This window comes from Cyrtonyx montezumae, unplaced genomic scaffold (genome assembly GCF_038088225.1).
Source record: "Cyrtonyx montezumae isolate F1298 unplaced genomic scaffold, pur_monq_1.0 scaffold_7, whole genome shotgun sequence".
Taxonomy (NCBI): Eukaryota; Metazoa; Chordata; class Aves; order Galliformes; family Odontophoridae; genus Cyrtonyx; species Cyrtonyx montezumae.
The window spans coordinates 1,155,958-1,175,649 of record NW_027072078.1 but is presented as its reverse complement, the minus strand read 5'-3'; the positions used below and the strand labels follow the sequence as shown (position 1 = coordinate 1,175,649).

At 49.3% G+C, this 19,692-nt stretch overlaps 1 protein-coding gene across 1 annotated transcript; it reads left to right on the top strand.

The window, feature by feature from the left end:
* The first annotated feature begins 338 nt into the window (after positions 1–338).
* On the top strand, positions 339–19,505 carry LOC136057879 (aryl hydrocarbon receptor-like). Its single transcript, XM_065750923.1, has 10 exons — positions 339–418; positions 3,198–3,385; positions 12,475–12,593; positions 15,840–15,933; positions 16,814–16,888; positions 17,052–17,176; positions 17,333–17,535; positions 17,636–17,745; positions 18,025–18,166; positions 18,314–19,505. The coding sequence occupies exons 1-10, from the start codon at positions 378–380 to the stop codon at positions 19,503–19,505; spliced, it is 2,289 nt and encodes a 762-aa protein (XP_065606995.1). The 5' UTR covers positions 339–377.
* Positions 19,506–19,692: the final 187 nt, after the last annotated feature.

The window sequence follows — 19,692 nt, the reverse complement described above, 5'->3', positions numbered from 1 at the left end:
CCTCTTTTCTCTCTTTTCCTTTCCTCTCTTGAAGTTGTTAAGTAACACGAAGCTTACTTGAATTTCCTATAACATTCCTATAATTGTGGGAGAGCCAACACATACAGGATAACTGTCTTGTAGAAATCCCATTATGGTTCTACAACTCTATGGTCCTGTGAGTACAATCACTCTCCGCCAGCCTGGACGGGAGTGGGGTGTTCGCAGGAGGAACACAGCGGCCAAGAAGCGGGGACAGCATTGCGGGCTCCTCGGACGGGCAGGACCGCGTGGGGCGGCTCGGGACCGGGCGGGGAAGGGGCCGGGGCCGCCCCGCTTTAGTACTGTTTAAACTCCTCCTCCGGGAGCGGCCGGCGGTGCTCGGTGCTGCCGGAGGGATGTACGCTGGGAGGAAGAGAAAGAAGCCGGTGCCCAGGAGGTGGGTGCGGAGGAGGACCGTGCCCTCGGGGCCGAGGGCAGGGCTGGAGCTCGCTGCGAGGAAGCAGGGAGGCGGGCAGGGCTGCGCTTCGTCCTGCTTAGCGTTCATTGCTGGTGCTGGCTGGGGTCTGCCGCGCTGGGTAAGGTAAAACAGCAGCCAGCCCGAGTTGTCTCTGGAGGTAGCTCGGCTGTGCGTGGCTGCAGGTGCGGGCTGACGCTGACCCAGCCCTGGGTAGCTCAGACGTGGGGCTCCGTCACGGTCCGACGCTGTTCCCCGACTTTAGGGCCCCATTCCCCCCAACCCTCTGCAGTCGCACCTTGCGGCTTGAGGTCAGCAGGCATGTGGGACACTCGGGTGCCTGCTTCTGGGGGCTGCTTCTGGGATGAGCTGAGCTCAAGCCTGGGGTGGAGGAGAATGTTTGTTCACAATCCACCTGGATACTGCGCTGGGCACCCTCAGTACCTGCTTGTTCTGCTTCTGCTGGATTCCTCATCCAAGAGCAGCCGGGGAGGCAGTGCTGCAGCCTTTGCCCTGCTCGCAGCCATGCAGTCCACGTGTTCTCGCTCCTGCTGGCCAATGCTGGGGCCGTTAGCTTTTTAATCAGCAGCTTCATCACGGACTCTGGTTTCTGTGCCAGGAAACTGAAAGCAAGTCCTGCTTGTGGGATGCAGAGCCCTCCAAGACACCTTTATCTCACTGCTTGTGCAGGCATGGAGCTGCCAGGGCTCAGTGTGTTGTCCCTGAGACAAAGCCCACCCTAGGGACATGGAATCTGAGCATGTTTTGCGTAACACAGGGACCTGTCCAGCCCAAGCCCTGCTATTTCTGCCTTCAGAGGAAGCATGGTTTCCTCACAGTGCTCATCTGTGCAGATTCTCTAGTGGCTAATAACCTGGTTGTGCTCATGTCCATGCCTTTCCCATGCTAATTGTGTGCAGTCGGGACTGGCAGTTTTCCTGCTGCCTTGCACTTTGAAGCTTAATAACTGCTCTGTAGAGAGCAAAGAGTGCCCAGATGTTTCTCTCTGGCATCCGTGAGGATGGTTTGGAGCTCCCATGCTGCAGGGCATGGTGTTGGCCTACGTGAATGAGCCAATGCAATTCTGCAGCTCTCCTGCCCTTTCCCTGCTGTGCCTTGGTGCTGGCCACACCACCCCACACATGCAAGCACCATCGGTGCTCCTGGGCTGTCCAGGAGACCCTGCTATGACTCTGCATATCTCCCCTTCCATAAGAGGCAGCACTACCTGCTTGGCTCCCTTTTCCTTTCTATGGAGTGTGTCTGTGCAGCGAGTGTGCAGATATCTGAGGAAAGTTAGAATTACTTAGTTCACTTTGTATTCTGTTGGGTGTTTGTTGTTGTTTGTTTGTTTTTTCCTTGATGCTCTAATTGAAAACTATTTCATTTTTTTTCCGTGATGGCTGTGGTTTCAGAAGGGCCTGTTAAGCCAGTGGCTAATGGAGTACATCAAAGCATCCGTGCCAGTGTGTTCTGCTTGGCTTGTGTGATCAAGTTTGGCGATGAGTTGCACCTAATCTCTCCAGAAGAGGGTCTGTCCATCCTGATTCTCATCTCACAAAACAGCCTGATAGAGGTTTTCTGGAGAAATGCTACGATTTCCCATCCTTGCTTAGAAGACCCATGGGTAGCTCTCCGTAATAAAAATTCAGTTGGCACCTCGTTGCATTTCATTTAGTACTCATTTCCCCTCTTGTCACACATGTGAGCAGTCCTGCCACATGGGATTTGAGAGCAGTATTCGAGGGCAGAGCTTAAATTGCTTCTAAGTAATGGCAGATCCTGCTATCCGAAGCTGCTTTGTGAAGCGAGGTTCCCTGTGGAAGGAGAGTTTGTGGTTACACAAATTACATCAAAACAATATAGATTGCATGTTAGGAGATGCAATTTAACCACATACAGAGTGGGTTGTGGGTCCCCTGTGAAATCTAAAGTGTTTTTCTTCAAGCTAAAAAATTGGAAACCAAAGGAGACAAGGTGACATCCCAGATTCATTAAAGTCATTAGCCAACCTCTGTCTTCTATGGCTGGGATTTCAGTGGTGGGACTGCAGCTGATGGGGATGGCTCTCCAAGCCAGCTTATGACAGACAAGAGCTGCTGTCACAGGCCCTGCAAGCTCAGTGTTTGTCCCAGAACCTAAGTCTGCCATCAGATGTTGTTTTAGTTTGGAAATGTCCATTTGAAAGGATCAGAGATCATAATCTTGGAAAGAAACAAACAAACAAAAAGAAGGTTTTTTTTTTGTTGTTTTTTTTAAGTGCTGTGCCCTAAAACCATCCTATGTGATATCTCTTAATCCAAGTGCTGCTGTGGATTTTCATGAGTGTTTTCCCTTTATAGCATCAGTTAACAAGTGAAAGAATGGATTCAGTCTCTGAGCACTCAGGCTCTCATGCTGGGTACAGGACGAGGAGGAAGAGGAAAGAGTAATAGTAGCCAGAATGGGATGTGGGTGCAGGAGTCTAACCTGACCAAGCGATGCTCTGATGGCTTGTAGGTCTCCACTTGGCATCCCTTTCCCTTCCAGGGCTTTGTAAAGGGAGCAAGGCTGATGCATTCTCCATGTTCCCACTGGAGAATGTCTACCAGGACTGCATGTTGTCCCCAGCCTCATGGCTTTGCTGGAGCTTGCTTTTACTGCCTCATGGTCTTACCTTTTTCTGCTAGCATTTTACCGTTATGGCTGCAGTAACATCAGCTCTGGGGCTAGGAAGAGCCTGCTGGATGCATTTAATCAAACTCTGCTTTGCCTTTTCCAGCCCCAAACCACCAGCTCCTGAGGGGGTGAAGTCCAGCCCCTCCAAGAGGCATCGAGATCGGCTCAATGAGGAACTGAACAAGCTGACTGGCTTGCTGCCCTTCCCTGAAGATGTATGCACCAGGTTTGATAAACTCTCCAGCCTGCGACTGGCAGTAGGATACCTGAAGGTGAAGAATTACCTTATGGGTAAGTGTCTTGTGTCGGGGTGAAAAAGCTTCTGGGTTCAATCCCTGCTGCACTGTTTACATCCCATCCTGAAGTGATGATCGCTTTGGTGTGGAGGGTTGTATCTCCTAAAGACAGGATGATTATGATATCAAACCCTTGTATGTTAATCGTAGAATCAGAGTATGGCTTGGGTTGGAAGGTACCCTAGGGATCACTGAGTTCCAAATTCTCAGTCACAGGCAGGGCCACCAACCTCCAGATCTGCTACTAGACCAGGTTGCACAGGGCCCCATCCTACCTAGGCTTGAGCATCTCCAGGGATGGAGCATCCACAGCCTCTCTGGGCAGCCTGTGCCAGCACCTCACCACTCTCTCTGTGCAGAACTTCCCCTGTCATCCAATCTAAACCTTCCCTCCTTGAGCTTAAAACCATTTCCCCTTGTCCTGTCTTGTAAGAAGTCGATTCCTCTCCTGTTTATAGCCCTCTTTTAAATACTGTGTCAACATTGCATCTTTAGCTGTGGACCAAAGATACTCTGGAAAACTGGGGAGAAAAGTTCCATATCTCCTAAAATGTGTAGGCAGTGGTTGCTGGGAGATATGATCATAGGACATCAATCACTTGGATCTTCCAGAGGAGACACTTTTTGTCCCCTCTGGAAGGAATCCCCTTCATTTTTGTCTGCTGCACATCCAGATCTAAACCTCTTCAGCGAGTTATAGGTCTCTGAAAAGAAACATGTGAGGACCAGCTTGGGCACCTCCTCCAGGAAGGACATTGCAGGAGCCCACGTGGGACATGGAGGGTGAAAGGGATTATCCTTATGAACATTTTCAAAGATTCCTTTACACCATGGGGATCTGTGGGCTGCTGCATCTCCTCTGGGCAGGTGTAAGTAGGAGATGCAATGCAGGGCTGTTCTGCTTGTCACTCCGATGGTACTGTTGCCCCGAGATAGTTACTGCTGATGAAAACTCTGGTGTTGAGGGCTCCCAGTTTTTCCTACAGACATTGCCTTTGCTGTGAATGTGTGCACAGAGGAGTACTTGCTGTGCATGTGCTTTGGGTACTGCTGGGCTCCTCTAAAGCCACGCTGAACTGAGAGCAAGACTTGCTGAAAGTTTTCCTCTGTCTGCTTTTTGGGGAACAAATCTGGGAAATAGGATTCAATCCCTCTGTGTGGTTGGGTCCTTGCTGACATGCAGCCTGATGCCGTGAGGGCGAGGTAAGTCTGGAACACTAATACTGTCCAAGGTGGTGGTGGAGGTATAGCACCAACCCACCTTGCTTGGTTGAAGTTCAGAGGAGGACAACTCTGTAATGGTGTGATGGTGCTCTGCAGCAGGTAGGAGGTTAAGCAGCCATACAGAGCCAGGCTGGCAGGGTAGACTCCACATGCCCATGAGTCATTTCTGGCTGTCGGGAAATGAACTTCAGACTGCAGCACAAATAAAGCTGGAAAGGCTGCTGGGCATTGCTTTCATAACTTGTTTACAAAGGCAGGTGAATATTACAGAGCAGTGTTCATCCTGCAGCTAGGGGAGACAAGGTGTGCTTGGCATGGGGGGGGAACAGGGACAGGCACACGGTTCTTCACCAGTGCCTTGTGCTCTGTGGGACAGGTGCTATGTGGGAGAAGATGAAGGCCAAGCACACTGAGGACAGAAAGCCATCCTTCTACACTTAAAAGCTCTTCCTAAGTCACCTTTCCTCTAGTACAAATAAACTCAGCTATCCTGGCTTTTGCCCCATGCCAGGTCTGTAACCTGTCCCCTGGGTCATTCCAGCTAGGGATGCACGTCACCATGAGGGGAGGACCCCATGCCAAGCACCACACTTCAGCAGGATCTCAGCCTTTGAGCAGGAGTGCATTCCACTGTGTGCTCTCAGCATGCGTTTTCCCAGAGTGAGAGCTGCTTTAGGAAAGCAATCATCATTGTGTATATTCACATTCAACTTGAAACTCATCCTTGTATTGGAGAACCCTTCTGCCAGCCCAATTACTTCCATTTGGGCACTGTGCCCTTGATTTATTTCCCCTCCCTTGCTTTGCCCATGTCTGCCTTGAAATTAATCTTGTTTGACTTCAGGTCATTCCACCAATTCATGGAGATCAGCATCAGTTCTGGCCCTGTCTGCTGAAGGCCTGTGTCATCAAGGAGTCATGGCAGCCTGCCTGTAGTTTCTCACATCACGCAGTGTGGGGGAAGACAGCAAAACCCCTCCTATTGCTCTCTCTGGCTTAGTTTTGCTGCTGGATATGTTCCATTTCATGCAGGAGAGCATGGCATTGCCTGGCGAGCATTTCCATCCCTTGCTGGCCCCTTCAGCACTCAGCCAGGCAGCTTTGATTTGTGCCATATTGATGGAGCTCCTCTTTCCAAGTGTTTTTAGTGAGTCCAGGCATTGCTCCTTCTCCTAGGTGAAAGGTTCATGTGGTCTGTGTGGAGCCAAAGTACGTGGTTATAACCGGTTTGGCAGGGAGGTGGATGCTGGCAGCCCTGGCCACGTGCCTGCACAGGCTGTGTCATAGATAAAAATCCCACTGCTAGAGGTGGTTCTTGCAAGAAATGCAGTATGTGCCAGAAAATCCATCTGAGACTGTGACCCCTGCAATGACTGGAAGCCAAAGCAGCAGATATTCAGGGCTTTGGGGCAGGAGTTTGCATGTGAAAGCAGGTATAAGCAGATAAGAGGAATGGGCTCATGCCCACTATCTAATCTCTCTCTGATACTTTTTGCTTTGTCATATTTCACATGCAGCCTCTTCATAGAATTGTAAAGCTGTTCAGGTTGGAAGGGACCTTTAAAGGTCATCTAGTCCAAGCTAAGTTGCTCAGAACTCAGTCCATCCAAGTTTGAATAAACTCCAGTGTCATTCAAGGTCAGTTATGCTTCTTCCTCTACTCCAATACTTCCTCTACTGCAATAAGCAGACATCCATGGAAAGCACTGTTTGAGATCCCAGTTCTTATGCATTTTGGAGCTTCTGGATCTGGCTTTTTGGTGCTGGTGGTGCATTACTTCACCTTTTTATTTTCAGTTTGAACATTTAGGTGAGACTGGTGAGAGATGGATGGAACAGTCCCTTTGTCCTCCCTGAATGCATGCATTGGCCATATTTCTTCCTGCCACCTCAGTACAGCTCTTTTTGGTTTGGAAACCTTCTCAAGAAGACCCTGCAAAGGTGACAGCCCTTCATCTGATTTCTTCTTGGTAGTGATGGAGGGATCCATGTACCTTGCTCACTAGATGGAGAGGGGCAGTCTGACCTGCAGAGCATGCAACACCTGCTGGAGTTATTAGGGAAGTCTTCCTGGAGGCTGGCCTCTGTTGAGCTGGTCAGGCTTTGAGTTGGTGTCCAGAAACATGCTTTGTCCATGACAAGATTGCATGTCCAACATGGATGCAGGTGACATCCAGCAGTTGCACCTTGTGGTAAGGTCACATCTGTGGTCTCCATCCTACTGTAGCACATGGGCTAAGCTTGTCTGACTGAAGCTCTTCATCAGAGCAGCTTTTTCCATTCTTAAAGCAGCAAGACTTGCTGCCTGGTCACTGGAAGCAGGAAAACCAGTGCATTTACCAGCACACTTATGAAAATGCATGTGGCAGGTGTGACACTGCCCCAAATCATAAATCATTTGCCCTGCTAAATGCCATAAACAAGCACATGGGGATGTTTCAGAAATGGTTAGTAAGATCTCTGAGCCTGACAGAGATGGTATTGACATATATAGATGGGCTGAAAGCTCAGCGAGGATGGTTAATGTTTTCTGACAAGCTCTGCAGCTTCTGTCTAGCACATGATCTGTGCCCTTTTGGGGGTCGACTACAGTTCATGGAAGAAGTGACCATTTCCTGGTGTTTTTTGGTCCAAGCATGGCTGTCATTTTGAGAGAACAAGCCCAGTTGCCTTCCTTCATGTTGGATTTAGAGCTGGGTTTGTTGTGCAGATTTTTGTGCCTACTGTAAATGTTTACATCACGACTCATGTAAGATTGCATTATCTGCAAGCCAGGTGCATGCTTTTCATGACAGATGCATGCAAGCTCAGTGACCTAGAGGTGAGTTTTCACTCTGTGTCAGCTTTGCATATCCGGCCAGCATGCTTAGTGTGGGCTGAGGTACCCTCTCCTCCTGGTGTTTGCCCATTCATATCAACAAACTCAAAGCAGAAAAGGAATAAATGACCAAACTTTCTGAGAAATGATTTTGCAAACCTCTGGCATCTCCATGGCTTTCCTTTTCTTGCCTGGTGTGAAGCTTGCATGTCCCTCCTGAGGTATCTCTGCATTATTTCCCCGTGACATTGCAACATAGCAAGGTGCAGGTTCAGAGCTTGATCTCTTCTGAGCTTTGTTCATTGAATCTAGCCTTTGACTGCTGGTAGCAAGGATGACTCTGGTGCTATTGAAATGTGCCTGCTAGGATTTATTTCAATGACTCAGCTAGATTGTGCTTTGCTATCATAGGCTGTGACATGGTTTTAAGCATAGAGGTGTTTTAGCAGTAGGAGCAACGGAAGTTCTCTCTCCAGGAGACAGCTTGATGGCAGCCCACGTTTCAGTTAGGAGGATAGCTCTTTTCTGAGCAGCTCTGTGTTGCCAGTGCTGCTCTACATCTGGGAACTCTGGTGCTGTGAGAACTAAGTGACCCACTGTCCCATTTTTCATTTACTTCTCCCTACAGTTGGCCCATCCTGACTTCTTAGCAGCCTCTTAAACCATCAGAAGAGAAAGTCATTTGAAGTCACTTTTATTACTTCTTTTCAAGATAGATGAAGCTCACCGTGTTTCTGTATACAAGCAGTGATTTGCAGTGGTTGCTACTTGGACTGGGATCCAACAGCCTCTTGGATAAATCTGGAGGGACTTTGCCGATCCTCATCTTCACAAGAGTATGCCAAAGGGAAAAAAGCTTGGCTTTGTGTTTGCAGTGCTGCTGGATGCTCTGGGCTCCTCCTGGTGTGATGGGACCACCACTTGCTGCAAACAGTGAGAGCTTCTCAAAGCCTAGTGCTGAGTGGTTTGGAAAGCTTCCAGCTAACTGGAGATCTATGCTGGGGTTAGTTTTCTAGAGTTCATGTAAGAAAAGAAGCAGATGCTGAAGACTGTGGAGAAACATCTTGGAGTAGTTGCTGATGTGGCAAAGTGCTGGCTGTGCTAAGGGCAAGAGCAGCAAAAAAACAAAACAAAACAGCAGCAGTGCTTAAAGTGTTCTGCCAGGTGGAAAGTACGTGCTCAGGGTGTGTGCTGCTATACCATTGTCCCAGGTTAAGGTCATCCAGGTGGCAGCATCTTCAGAAGAGAACCAGGGACAAACTCTCTTCAAGTACAAGACCACGCTGTGGAGCTGATAAAACCAATGGCCAATAGTAGGACAAGCAATTGACCAAGCAGGTGCTGGTGCAAAAATGCATCCCTTGAGAATGAGCTTGGCAGTATGGTTCTGTCATTATAGGGAGCTGATGCCCTGCTGGAACTCCAGCCAGCATCAACTCAACTTTTCTATTCACCTCCTCGTTGATTGTTATTCCCATAGACCAAAGCTGCAGGAATCTAGGCTTGAAGTAACTGATTCAATGCAAGAAGTCAATTTTGTGGGCAAGGTCCTGTAAGGTCATACAGGAGCATTCGCAGCAGCAGGTGGGAGAGGTTGGTGTGGGATCCCGTGGGGCATTTCTGCACTCCTTGGGAGAGTACTGGGTGACTTCTTGAAACTTCTTGTGTCTGGCACTTACCTGCAGAAGGCTGTTCTGCTTGGATGGAGTGCACCTCTTCTGCTTGGCACTGTGCACTGGTTGAACAGCAGAGGTGAAAGTTGGTGCTGATTTGATGGGTTTGGGATTGGGTCCAAGAGGAAAACAGTAGCATGTGGCATGGTGTTATTGAAAGAGCAGGGAGCTCCTGGTTTCATGGTGTCAAACATCTCCAGAGTCTGTTCAGAGGGGAACTTTTGTTATAGGTAAAATCTCTCATCTCCAACTGGTGTAACTCAGCCTATGGGAGCAGAACGGACCCCAGGATCTTTTCCTGATTATATATATATTTTTTTCCATTCATAAAACTATGCCAGAGGCAAGGGATGTGTTAGATTCTGTGGTCACACTGCTGTAATTGGTTTCAAGAAGATGATGAGAAAAGGTGAAGAGTTTTGATTGCTTCTCTCCTTTTTCTCATTCTTGAGGCCTTTCTCCACACTGCAAGGCTTATAAACCTCCTACTGAAGGCAAGGATTACCAACCCAGCAGAGTGCTATTGGGGATGTACATGCAGTTCACTGGTACCAGGGTCTGCTGCACCCGGCTGTATTTCCTCCCCCTCTTCTTAAACACTGCACACCAAAAGCCTCTTTCCTAGCCCACTGAAGACATGAATGGTCCCTAAATTACTTCAGCAAGTGCCTGGGATTTATGTAGTAACTGCATATCATCGGTGTGTCGTGCTATCTCTTATCTTGTATTAATAGCCCATTTCCCTGGAAATCCTTGCTATGTGATTCATTCAACAGGCTGCTCAGGTTTTCTGGCCTTAGCCTTAAAAACTAACAGACAAAAGCTTATATTATGATCTTTTTTTTTTGGCTTAGTGCACATGGGAGCAGGGTATCTAGCAAAGGAAAGGAAAAAAGGGCAAAAAGCATCAGCAGTGGCTTCAGTGTTCTCATGCTGGGCTTGAGAGGGTATACAAGGGAAAGAAGTACAACAGACAGCTAAAACCACTTCTTCTGAATGGTTTTCAGGGAGGCTTGGGGTTTCTTTTAATGTGTGAACTTTGTGGTCTCAACTGCTTCTTGCAAGATCCTCAATGTTATGCTATAATGGGTGTCTTAAACTGGGGGTGACATACCCGACACATCGCCCTGCTCTGTCAGCCAGCCATGCCAGGGAGCCTGCAGGAGGGCAGGGGGCTCAGAGCTGTCAGCCTGTGTCATGGGTGAGCAGAGCCAGCCATCAAGTGCTGTGGGATCTCTGCCTTTTGTGGAGCAGTAATTCTGCTAGTTGTCTCTGATGAGAGTACATTTATGTGCTAGTGAGGTCCCCCAGGAGGTAACGTGTCTTGAGCAGTTGTTTCACAAGTGCTCCCTCTCTCTCACAGGGTTACCCTTAGTACAAATGGGATGCTTTTTCTGTTCTTGCATTAAAAGAATTTGTTTCCCTTCCAAATTAAGGTGACTGGAAATCACCTATGTACCCTTGATTGTTGCGTAGGCCTGGAGTCCTCTGTGTGGCTGTTCTCAGGCATCTTGTGTGGGATCAACTCCTAGCCCCTGTGGTTTTTGGTGGTTTTACTGTCAGTGTGTACAGAAATTTTCCTGGAGGGGTAAAAGCCACAGGGATGCTTTGTTCAAGGCTCATCACTGCAGGTGTCTGGGGAAAGTTATGGGGAACTTTGGGAAATGAAATAGTTACGATGTGGCTGAACATGAAGAGGGTCATCACCTGAAAGCAGGCTGGCTCTTCCCCTGCAGAAGCTCTCCAGAGTCTCTGGACCATTGAGGAATAGCTGTGGTTCCTGAGGACAGCCTCAGCCCAGCATCAAATCCCTCTTCAATCCCAAGACTTTACGAGAAGTGTGGTAATGGTGGAATTAGACAGCCCAGTAGCAGCTGCCTGGGCCTGCTACTGTCTCTCTGTACCCCTAAGCCTTCTACCTAAGGCAGACCATCCTAACATGCCCCATAGGATGCAGAATCTGCAGTTTTCCAGCACGGTTGTACAGAAATTGACCATTCTGCCATTGAGAATGTGAGGGGAAGACAGCAACTCCAAGGGGAAATCAAAAACCCCTTGACAAGATGGGTATTGTACTGCTAGTGGGGAGGGGAGGGTGAAATAACGTTGCTGAAACAATAAAATGAGCAAGCAGGTGTTTTGTGTTGGGTGCTGTTCCCCCTGGCTTGCTGCTGCTCTCTGTGCTGGTGCTGCTGGTGGACACAGAAAAAGCCAGGGACCATGTGCATCCTCTCCACCCTTTGGGAGCTTTGTTTTGGAAGAACTTGGTTTCTTTTTGAATTCTTCTGCCAGCCTGTCCCAGTTCAATGCTTCAGAGAGGAGTCAGCCCTTCCAGAGAATTAAAATAAATTAAAATGTTTTGCCTTGAAACTATTCCACTCCATCATGAGCAAATTGAAACCATACCAATGGTACAAATGGGCTTTGGATATTTTTCCTTGTGGATCACTTGGCAATCATGGGATAAGCTCTCTGCTTGATTTGCTTTTGCCCTGATTTGTAAGGATGTTGACTTTTTGAAAGCCTTTGCAAAATGGGATTGTGGTCCCCCCCCACGGCCTGGTGGGGGCTTCTATCTCATTGCTGCCTTGCACCTGTGAAACACCTTTAAATGTTGAGCCTTTTCCTTCCAAACCCTTCCCAGAGGGCTCACATCCCCTGACCAGACTGATCAACTACTGTTCCTCCAGGTTGGGTACGCTTTTTCCAGCTGTGACTGTGTGCTGCTGCCTGAAACCCAAAGCTTTCTGTACAGCCAGGAACAGTGGCTATACAGAACCGTGTCCCATAACTGTGTGACAAGCTTCAGATTGTTTGAGTTGTTAGAACACCTGCCTTCAGATTTGTTCTGAGGTTGGAAGGAGAGTTTGGGCTTGTGCTGTCAAGTGTTTCTTCAAAGGATAAGACCCCAGTGGAGGAAAGACCTGAAGGCAGGAGGGCCTTTCCCCACTGCAACTTTCACAGCACTGGGGCAGCTTGAAGCTAACAGTGGTGCAGCACTTGGCCCATGGTGGCGAGCTCCAAGTCTACCAGGCCCTCAGCTAGAGATTTCTTGCTGTGGTGATGGCATTTCCCAACCTGAAACATTCCACTCCCCTCTGTTTGTTGTCTCTGACTCAGACTTTGGCGGAAATGGGACATAGCAGGGAAGACACCGTCTTAGAGGAAGTGTTGGGCAAGTGAGTATGCCTTTGTTAAGGGGTTCTGCTCCAGCTCCCACCCACTCTGAACTTCTTTCTCTTTTCTCTGAGCTGCCTGCACGATGCATCCACTCACAAGCAACACCAGGATGGAGAGGAGGACGAAGAGGTGGAGGGAGAGGCTCCTAGTTTGCCCCTCCACGCTGATTTTGTGCTGCCTTACTTGCAGCTGTAGGTACAGATGTTGGCGACTGCATGCTGGATCAGCCCAGAGCCCCAGGAGAGAATGGACAGGCGCATCTGCAGCTCAACGGGGAGCCACTTCCAGAGGGGGACCTGCTGCTCCAGGTACTGTGCCCTAGTTGGGTCATTTGGGATCTTCCGTTAGCTCCTGGCAGACAGGATGGCTTGTCCCTGCCCACCAGACTGCAGCAGCAGCTACAGGATGTGTGGTCCCAGCTGTAGAGCAAGAGGAGACCCTTTTCTTGCAAGGAAGTGCTTGACTGTGGTCTTTGCACCCTGAGCAGGCACTGAGCACCTCAATACAGGCATCAGTGTCACTGCCTGGCTCATTTTCTCTCATCCTCTACTACAGTTTGCTATGGCAAAGGTACTGATTCATAAGCTTGTCCGTCCTGCCTAGAAGGGTGCATGGGCATCATATGTCAGCATAGGGAATGATCCCAATGAATTTCCAGGGTGGTGGGTTCCTTGTGCTCCAGTGGATGCCAAGAGGAGAATGGAGGTAGGTGCATGATAACGTGTCCACTAGGAATTGCTTTCCCTACCACGAGTTCACAGCTGTCTGGCATAGAGAAAGCCCAGGTTCAGTTTGAAAGTGGAAAGGAAAAGAAAGGAAGATGGATCTGGGAAGCTATTGTGGATGAAATCGATGAGCAGTGCAAGCTTTGCCTTACAAAAAGGCCAGTGTACATCTAGTGAAATAGCCCTCGCTAAGCATCAGAGAACTAGAGCTCAGGCTGCAATTTGTGAGTGCAAACCCAGAAGGAAATGAATCAGAAAGGTTCCTTGGAAAGTCTGGGTGCTAAATAAACACTTAGGCATCTCAACTGAAAATACGACGCTCTTTGTGGTTGCAGGGCAGGCCTGTAGAAGGCTCCTTGTGGCTTTGCTCTTCTTGAAGTCCTACCTTGGTGCTTCAACGCTGCTACTGCGTGGTCTTAAATGAATGCCTGCTGTTATGGACAGATGGGCAAATGCAAGCACTTTGGAGCACAGCCCCAGCAGGATCCCCCACGAGAACCACATCTCTTGAGGTGGTGACACCTGGGAGCCTTTGTGTGACTTTGGCAGCAAAATGTGGGCTATGTGATTTCTCCCCCGGGGGCTTTCTTCCCAAGAACTGACTCAGATGTCTGCAAGTATGATAGTCACAGATGAATTGGAGGAATAACACAATAGCCAGAAGAGAGCCAGCAATTGCCCAAGTCTCTCTATGAGGCTGCTCCCACATGCTCTCCAAGGGTTTGATCCAGGCCACATGATGGCTGGCAATTTATTGAGCTATCAGAGCATTGGCAGCTGTGGATGATTGAAGGCATCTGGATAGCATGTGGGGTGTTAACAGAATTAAAATCCTACAGCTGAGCTGCCCAATTTTTTCCTTAAAAAGTATTTTATTCAAACACAATACTTTGCCAAAGGTTTTGACTCAAGGCTCCTTGGGGTAGGCTGCAGCGTGCCAAGGGAAGGGACCAGTCTCACTGCCAGCTGCATGTGTATAGTATCAAGCAAAATGCTTGAACCAACAGCATTTAAAATAATCCAAGATAATTAAAATAATTTTGATTTTCCTGTCCTCTTCTTCCATTGACCAGCTGGCTCTCTTTGCTCTGGAGCATCCAAGCCATCACAGTGCACCTAGGATGAGCTGCAGGGTGGACCATAAGTCGCCCAACCCCAGTACCTTCTGGTGTTAGCAGCTGGCCAACCTGCAGTCAGCTTTATTTAGACACACTGAGAAATCATGCTTCTACCACTGCAGCAACTTAAAGTTGCCCTGAATGCATTACAACTTGAATTTGCCATTTTCTTGGTTGGTGGTGGTCCATGTGTGGAGTCTAAATATACTCACCTTCACTGTGCAAGCATGTGAGCTGTGACAGGGTGAGCTAGTATAGCTATGGTTATGGAACTGGGTCGTAGGGAAAAAAAAGGTGCTGCCTGGGAGAAAGAAATGGAGGTCTGAGCTTTCAGTTGTTTGGATTCTAAATGATGAAAACACCTTTGAAAGTTATTTGGAGAGTGGGAAGTACACCTGAGATGCTCCACTGCAAAGCAGCAGGAAGAGAGCTTGCGTCACTAGTGTTCTGCTGGAACTGCTCAGAGATGGGCACTTGCTGTCTTGAGGCCTGGATGGAATACTTTTCATACAGACTTAACCTCCTCAGGTGTCTCCATGAGCCTTTCTCCTCTGCTTCATCAAGGAAGGAAATCATTTTCCTTAAATTGAATAATTACCTAGAAGTGCTTCTCTGCACAGGGGCTGTGCTGCTCTTTGAAAGCAATGGTGAGCAATTCTCATGAAGCAATCCCACTATTATATATCTTTTTGGTGCAGATTTTACTTTAATTTTGCAAATACATTGCAAATTGGGCAGAGGGAGTTACCCAGGCACACAGGGAGCCTCCCAGCTCACTGAAGGTTGCACTCATGTCAGGTTTGCAGGCTTGGGGGAAGGCACCTGTGAGCCTCAGGCCTTTTTTAAGCAAGTAGCTACTGGTTGGATGTGTGTTTAACTGCTGCCAACATAAGCAATTGTAGAGTGGAAGTCAGGAGGTGAAGTTGGCAGACAGTGTGTTTATAACACAAAGATGTTTTATAGAGTTGACTTTTGCTTTCATTTCTTGCATGTAAAGCCTCATCTTCTGTTATCTGTAACAAAGGCAAGAACAGAGGAATCTTTGCAGGTTGGTTTCTTACAGTGACAGTTCAATGCCAGGATGTGTTTGGAGGCCTTTAGAAGTATGGAGTCACTTGAGACGTTTGTCAGAAACAAGATTAAAATCAAATGGGAAGGGATTGTGGTCCTGTGTGAGAGGATTAGAGGCTGATTTAGAATGGGGTGGTGCTAGCTCCTCAAAGATGCATCAGTTTGCATGCCTAGGACATGGGGAATGCCATACCTTTGCAAATACAGTGTCACTTGGGCTTTGAGATTTCAGATGTAGTCACCTCTGTACTTCCAAAGTGGGTGCTATTTTCAGATGCTTTCCTATCTCCAAATGATAACAGTGGCTGAATTGGTCTTTACTTCTTGTACTTCTTAGCCAGTGCTTCCTGATGCAGTAGTTGCCATGCCTGTAAGTGAACACAGATGTTTTACTATGGCTTACAAAATGACCAGGCTACCTCTGATCATTGCTCATGCTGACTGTGAGACCTCCCCACCAACAAACCAGGGCCAAAAGCCTTCTGTGATCACAAAGTGCTTTCCTTTTCAGTGTGCTCCCTACTAAGGAAAGTCTCTTCCCGTCCCTGGGTACTTAAGGAACACTTTGAGAATAGGCCAGCCAGGCAGCAGCTCTTCTGAAGCTAAGGGGAGTAACTCTGGGTTCAATGTATGCTTTCAGGCACTCAATGGATTTGTCATCACTGTGACTGAAGACGGCTACATCTTCTACATCTCCCCTTCTGTGCAGAACTATCTGGGCTTTCATCAGGTGGGTGCCTTTTTTTTCCTGAGTATGCAGTGCAGACCTGGGAAAGAGGTGCTGGCAGCCAATGCCAGTGCTTTTCTTCTCCCAGCCCACTTTGGTCGCCTCTGATGGATGTTTTCAAATGAGTCATGTTCTTCAGGGGTTGTGAAGGCCAACAATGTGCTTGTGAGCTTAGTAGCCACAGGTGCAAGCTTGGTTTTCTGAAGGGGCTTCAGAAGATGGTTTGCACCAGAGTATCAGCTCCCACAGGCTCAGTCAAATGGCAGTTTCTGTTCAGGACAGGGTATTTCTAATGTGATAAAAAGAACTGAGGCAGCAACGCCTAGCTAGCTTCAGGTTGTACCAAACATACACGTGTAGGATCCCTTCCAAAGGGATTTCTCCTGGTAGCAGTGTGTTTTAGGTCACTAATTTCTGTACAGTTCTTCCCAGCATACACCCATTAGTTGTACTTGCATCTGGGACATCTAATAGTGCAGCTGCCAGAGCTCACTTAACCCTCCTGGTATACCATTGATACCTGTGGCATGCTCTGACACACATTTTCTCACATAATAGGAAGTTGTAGGTTTTGCAGTGCTCTGCTTACAAAAGTATTTTCTGTTTGCTAAAATTAAACCTCTCTCTTCTGCCTTATCAGCTGGAAAGTGTGCTGTTGCTTTAGGATAGAATGTAAAGTCTATGGGTTGTGGGTCAGCCACACACTCTAAGACAGAACCTGTCTGAACCCTCGTGGAGGGTTATTTGGTACATCTCCACGCTGTACTCAAAACCCTTTCTTCTCGTTTCTCTGTTCTCAATAACTGCACTTTTACCACCCAAAAGAAACCCCCCTGCCTTTAGTCACAGGGAGAGCCCCACACTCTTCACATTGTCATTGCAGTCAGATCTCATCTACCAGAGCATCTACGAGCTGATCCACAAGGATGACAGAGCTGCCTTCCACTGCCAGCTGCACAGCGGTGAGTGCTGGGCTGGGAAGCACGGTCTCAGCCTTAGTCACCCCTGGAGAGACCCAAACCACACCTCAGGAACTGACCAGCAGGCATGTGGTTGCACCCAGCTCTGCAGTGTCCTAGCAGGTCTGCAAGGTGTGCCTTCATTTTCCACTTGTTTTTTTGCCAGCCCTTCCCAATGGATGCATTGCTGCAGGGAGCCCCAACCACCACTGCCCAGAGCGCCCTGCCTGCATGGAGAGGAGCTTCAGCTGCCGCCTGCGCTGCTTGCTGGATAACTCCTCAGGATTTCTGGTAATGCCAGGACATCTCTAAGCACTGGCATCACCCCTGAACACATTGCTGTGTGCCCGTGTTCACTCATGTCCCATGTGGATGTGAGCTGGGACAGACCCCTTCCCAGCTCCTGTTTCGTCACCTTGCTTGCCTTGTTTTCTCATCCCCTGCAAGGCCTTGAATTTCCACGGACGCTTGAAACTTCTTCTTGGGCAGCAGAAGAGGGCATCGGTCGTGTCCCTGGGGCCTGTCCCACTTGCTCTCTTTGCCATCGTGACTCCCCTGCAGCCTTTCTCCATCCTGGAGCTACGGACCAAGATGCTGTTCTTCCAGTCAAAGCACAAGCTGGACTTCACTACCATCGCCTGTGATTCCTTGTATGGCATCTCCTGCCTTCATCATGGCAAAACGCATGGCCATAAGTGCAGAACAGAAAGCAAGAGTGCCACAGGGTGCCCATTTGTGCTCTGCCCTCAGGGGGACCGTCATCCTGGGCTACACAGAGGCAGAGCTGAGCAGCAGAGGATCTGGGTACCAGTTTGTGCACGCAGCCGACGTGATGTACTGTGCAGAGAACCATATGAAAAGTGAGTGCTGAGGGAGTAACTTCGAGGTGGGCACTGGGGCTGTGGCAAGTCTGTGGGGTGGCAGCAGTGCTGCCTTGGCCTTGCTCCCTTGTGTTTCTGAGGTCTGTAGGAGCTGTGGTGAAGGTGTCCTGCTTGATACCTGCACAGGGAGCTGGTAAAGTGCCATCCTGTGCAGGGACACCTTGACATGCAGCATTGTGCACTGGCTGCAGCTTTTGACCATGCCCCTGTGCTGTCCAACTGAGCCTCTGTGCCACCTCTCCTTTCTCTCTGCCCCAGTAATGAAGACAGGGAAGAGCGAGATGACAGTTTTCCGGCTGCTGACCAAGAAGGGCACCTGGGTGTGGTTGCAGGCTAGTGCCTGGCTGATGTACAAAGGAGATGAGCCTGACTGCATCATCTCCCAGCAGCGAGTCCTGTCGTGAGTATGGCTGGGTTTCCAGCTGCATTCCCTCACCCTTGCTCTTGGGCAGGTCTGTGAGCTCTCATCTTGCTTCTTGGAGGCTGGTCCTGCTTGGCCTGGAGAATATTCTCATACATTTCCCTCTCTTTTTCCTCCACCCTGAAGAAATGAAGAAGGGGAGGAGCGTTTCCGGAAGCAAAACCTTCAGCTGCCTTTCAGCTTTGTCACAGGGGAAGCGATCTTATATGGGAACAACTTTCCCAATTCCCTGGACTCCTTCCAGGGTAAGGAGGAATTTCAGACAAAGAAAGGCACCCACACAAAGCAGCATGCTGTAGATTCCAACTCTATTCTGGGGGCTCTGATGGAGCAGGATGCATCCATCTATCTCTCCCACACTGATGTCCCTCAGTTCACCTTGCCAGATCTCGATGCTGAGCCTGATGGACCAAGCCAAGTTGGAAAAGCCGGTCACGATGAGGACAGCAGCTCCCTCCTGATGGCTATTGAAGCCCTCTTTGAGAAGAGTGAGGTGGATGGAAACATCTCCCAGAGCTTCAGTGTGGACAGTACAGAGCTACAGCGGTGGGAGGACAGTCTGCTTAACTTGAATGTGGAGGAGCTGCCATCTGAGGACTTTGGTGAGAGGCTGAGCAGTGAGTCGCCCTCCTACGTGGAGCAGATGCTGTTTAGGGAGGGTGATGGAAAGAGCATGGACTTCTTGCACTGCAGGGAGGAGGGCTGTTCTGTGACTCAGTTCTATCACTGGGGGTTTAATCCAGCAGCTTCACAAGCATTTCAAGCCCCACAGCAGCCCCAGGCACCTGGTGCACAAGGCCAGGATGTTATGATCTCTCTGGACTCTGTTATGTCAGAGAGCAGCTCTGCTCCAGCAGAACAGCAGACCCTGATTAGCCCAGCCAGTCTGGAGGAGGGGATGCTCCTGGATGCCTTTGGTTCCAGTAGCGAGCACTGGGTGGCAGATCAGCTGGCCAACTCTGGACTGGAGTTTCAAGCAGGACTTCCCACCTCTATTCCCATAGACAACGTTGTTCCTGATTGTCAGAGCCAGTCCGAGTGTGCTCTGATGGGCTTCAGCTGCCCACCTCCCTCGGCCTCTAGCACTCTAGTGCCTCAGTGGCATGATATCCCTGTGTGGGCAGACCTGGGCAGCACACTGGATCTGAACACTTCCCCAGGAGGTTGCCCACTGGATGCTTGGGGGGCGGCTCCAAAACAGCTGGGAACAACAGGAGCATCCTTGGACTTAAATTTTATCCTGGAGACGCATCCATCAGCCCTGTACCTACCCACACCGCACCGGGATGAGGGAGGGATGCTGCAGGATGCAGCCTGAGCGAGTCAGCAGCGCTGGGTGGGTCGGGGCTGAGGGCTGCAGCAGCAGAGCAGTGCTGGAGGAGCACACACGACTGATCGGATCCTTACACATCGACCAGCCCCAAACCCTGCTGGGCTCTGCCGCTGGGGGCTGCCCCCTGCTGCTCTGTTGCTCGTGTCTCAGTTCTGTGCGTTGTTGTGTATGT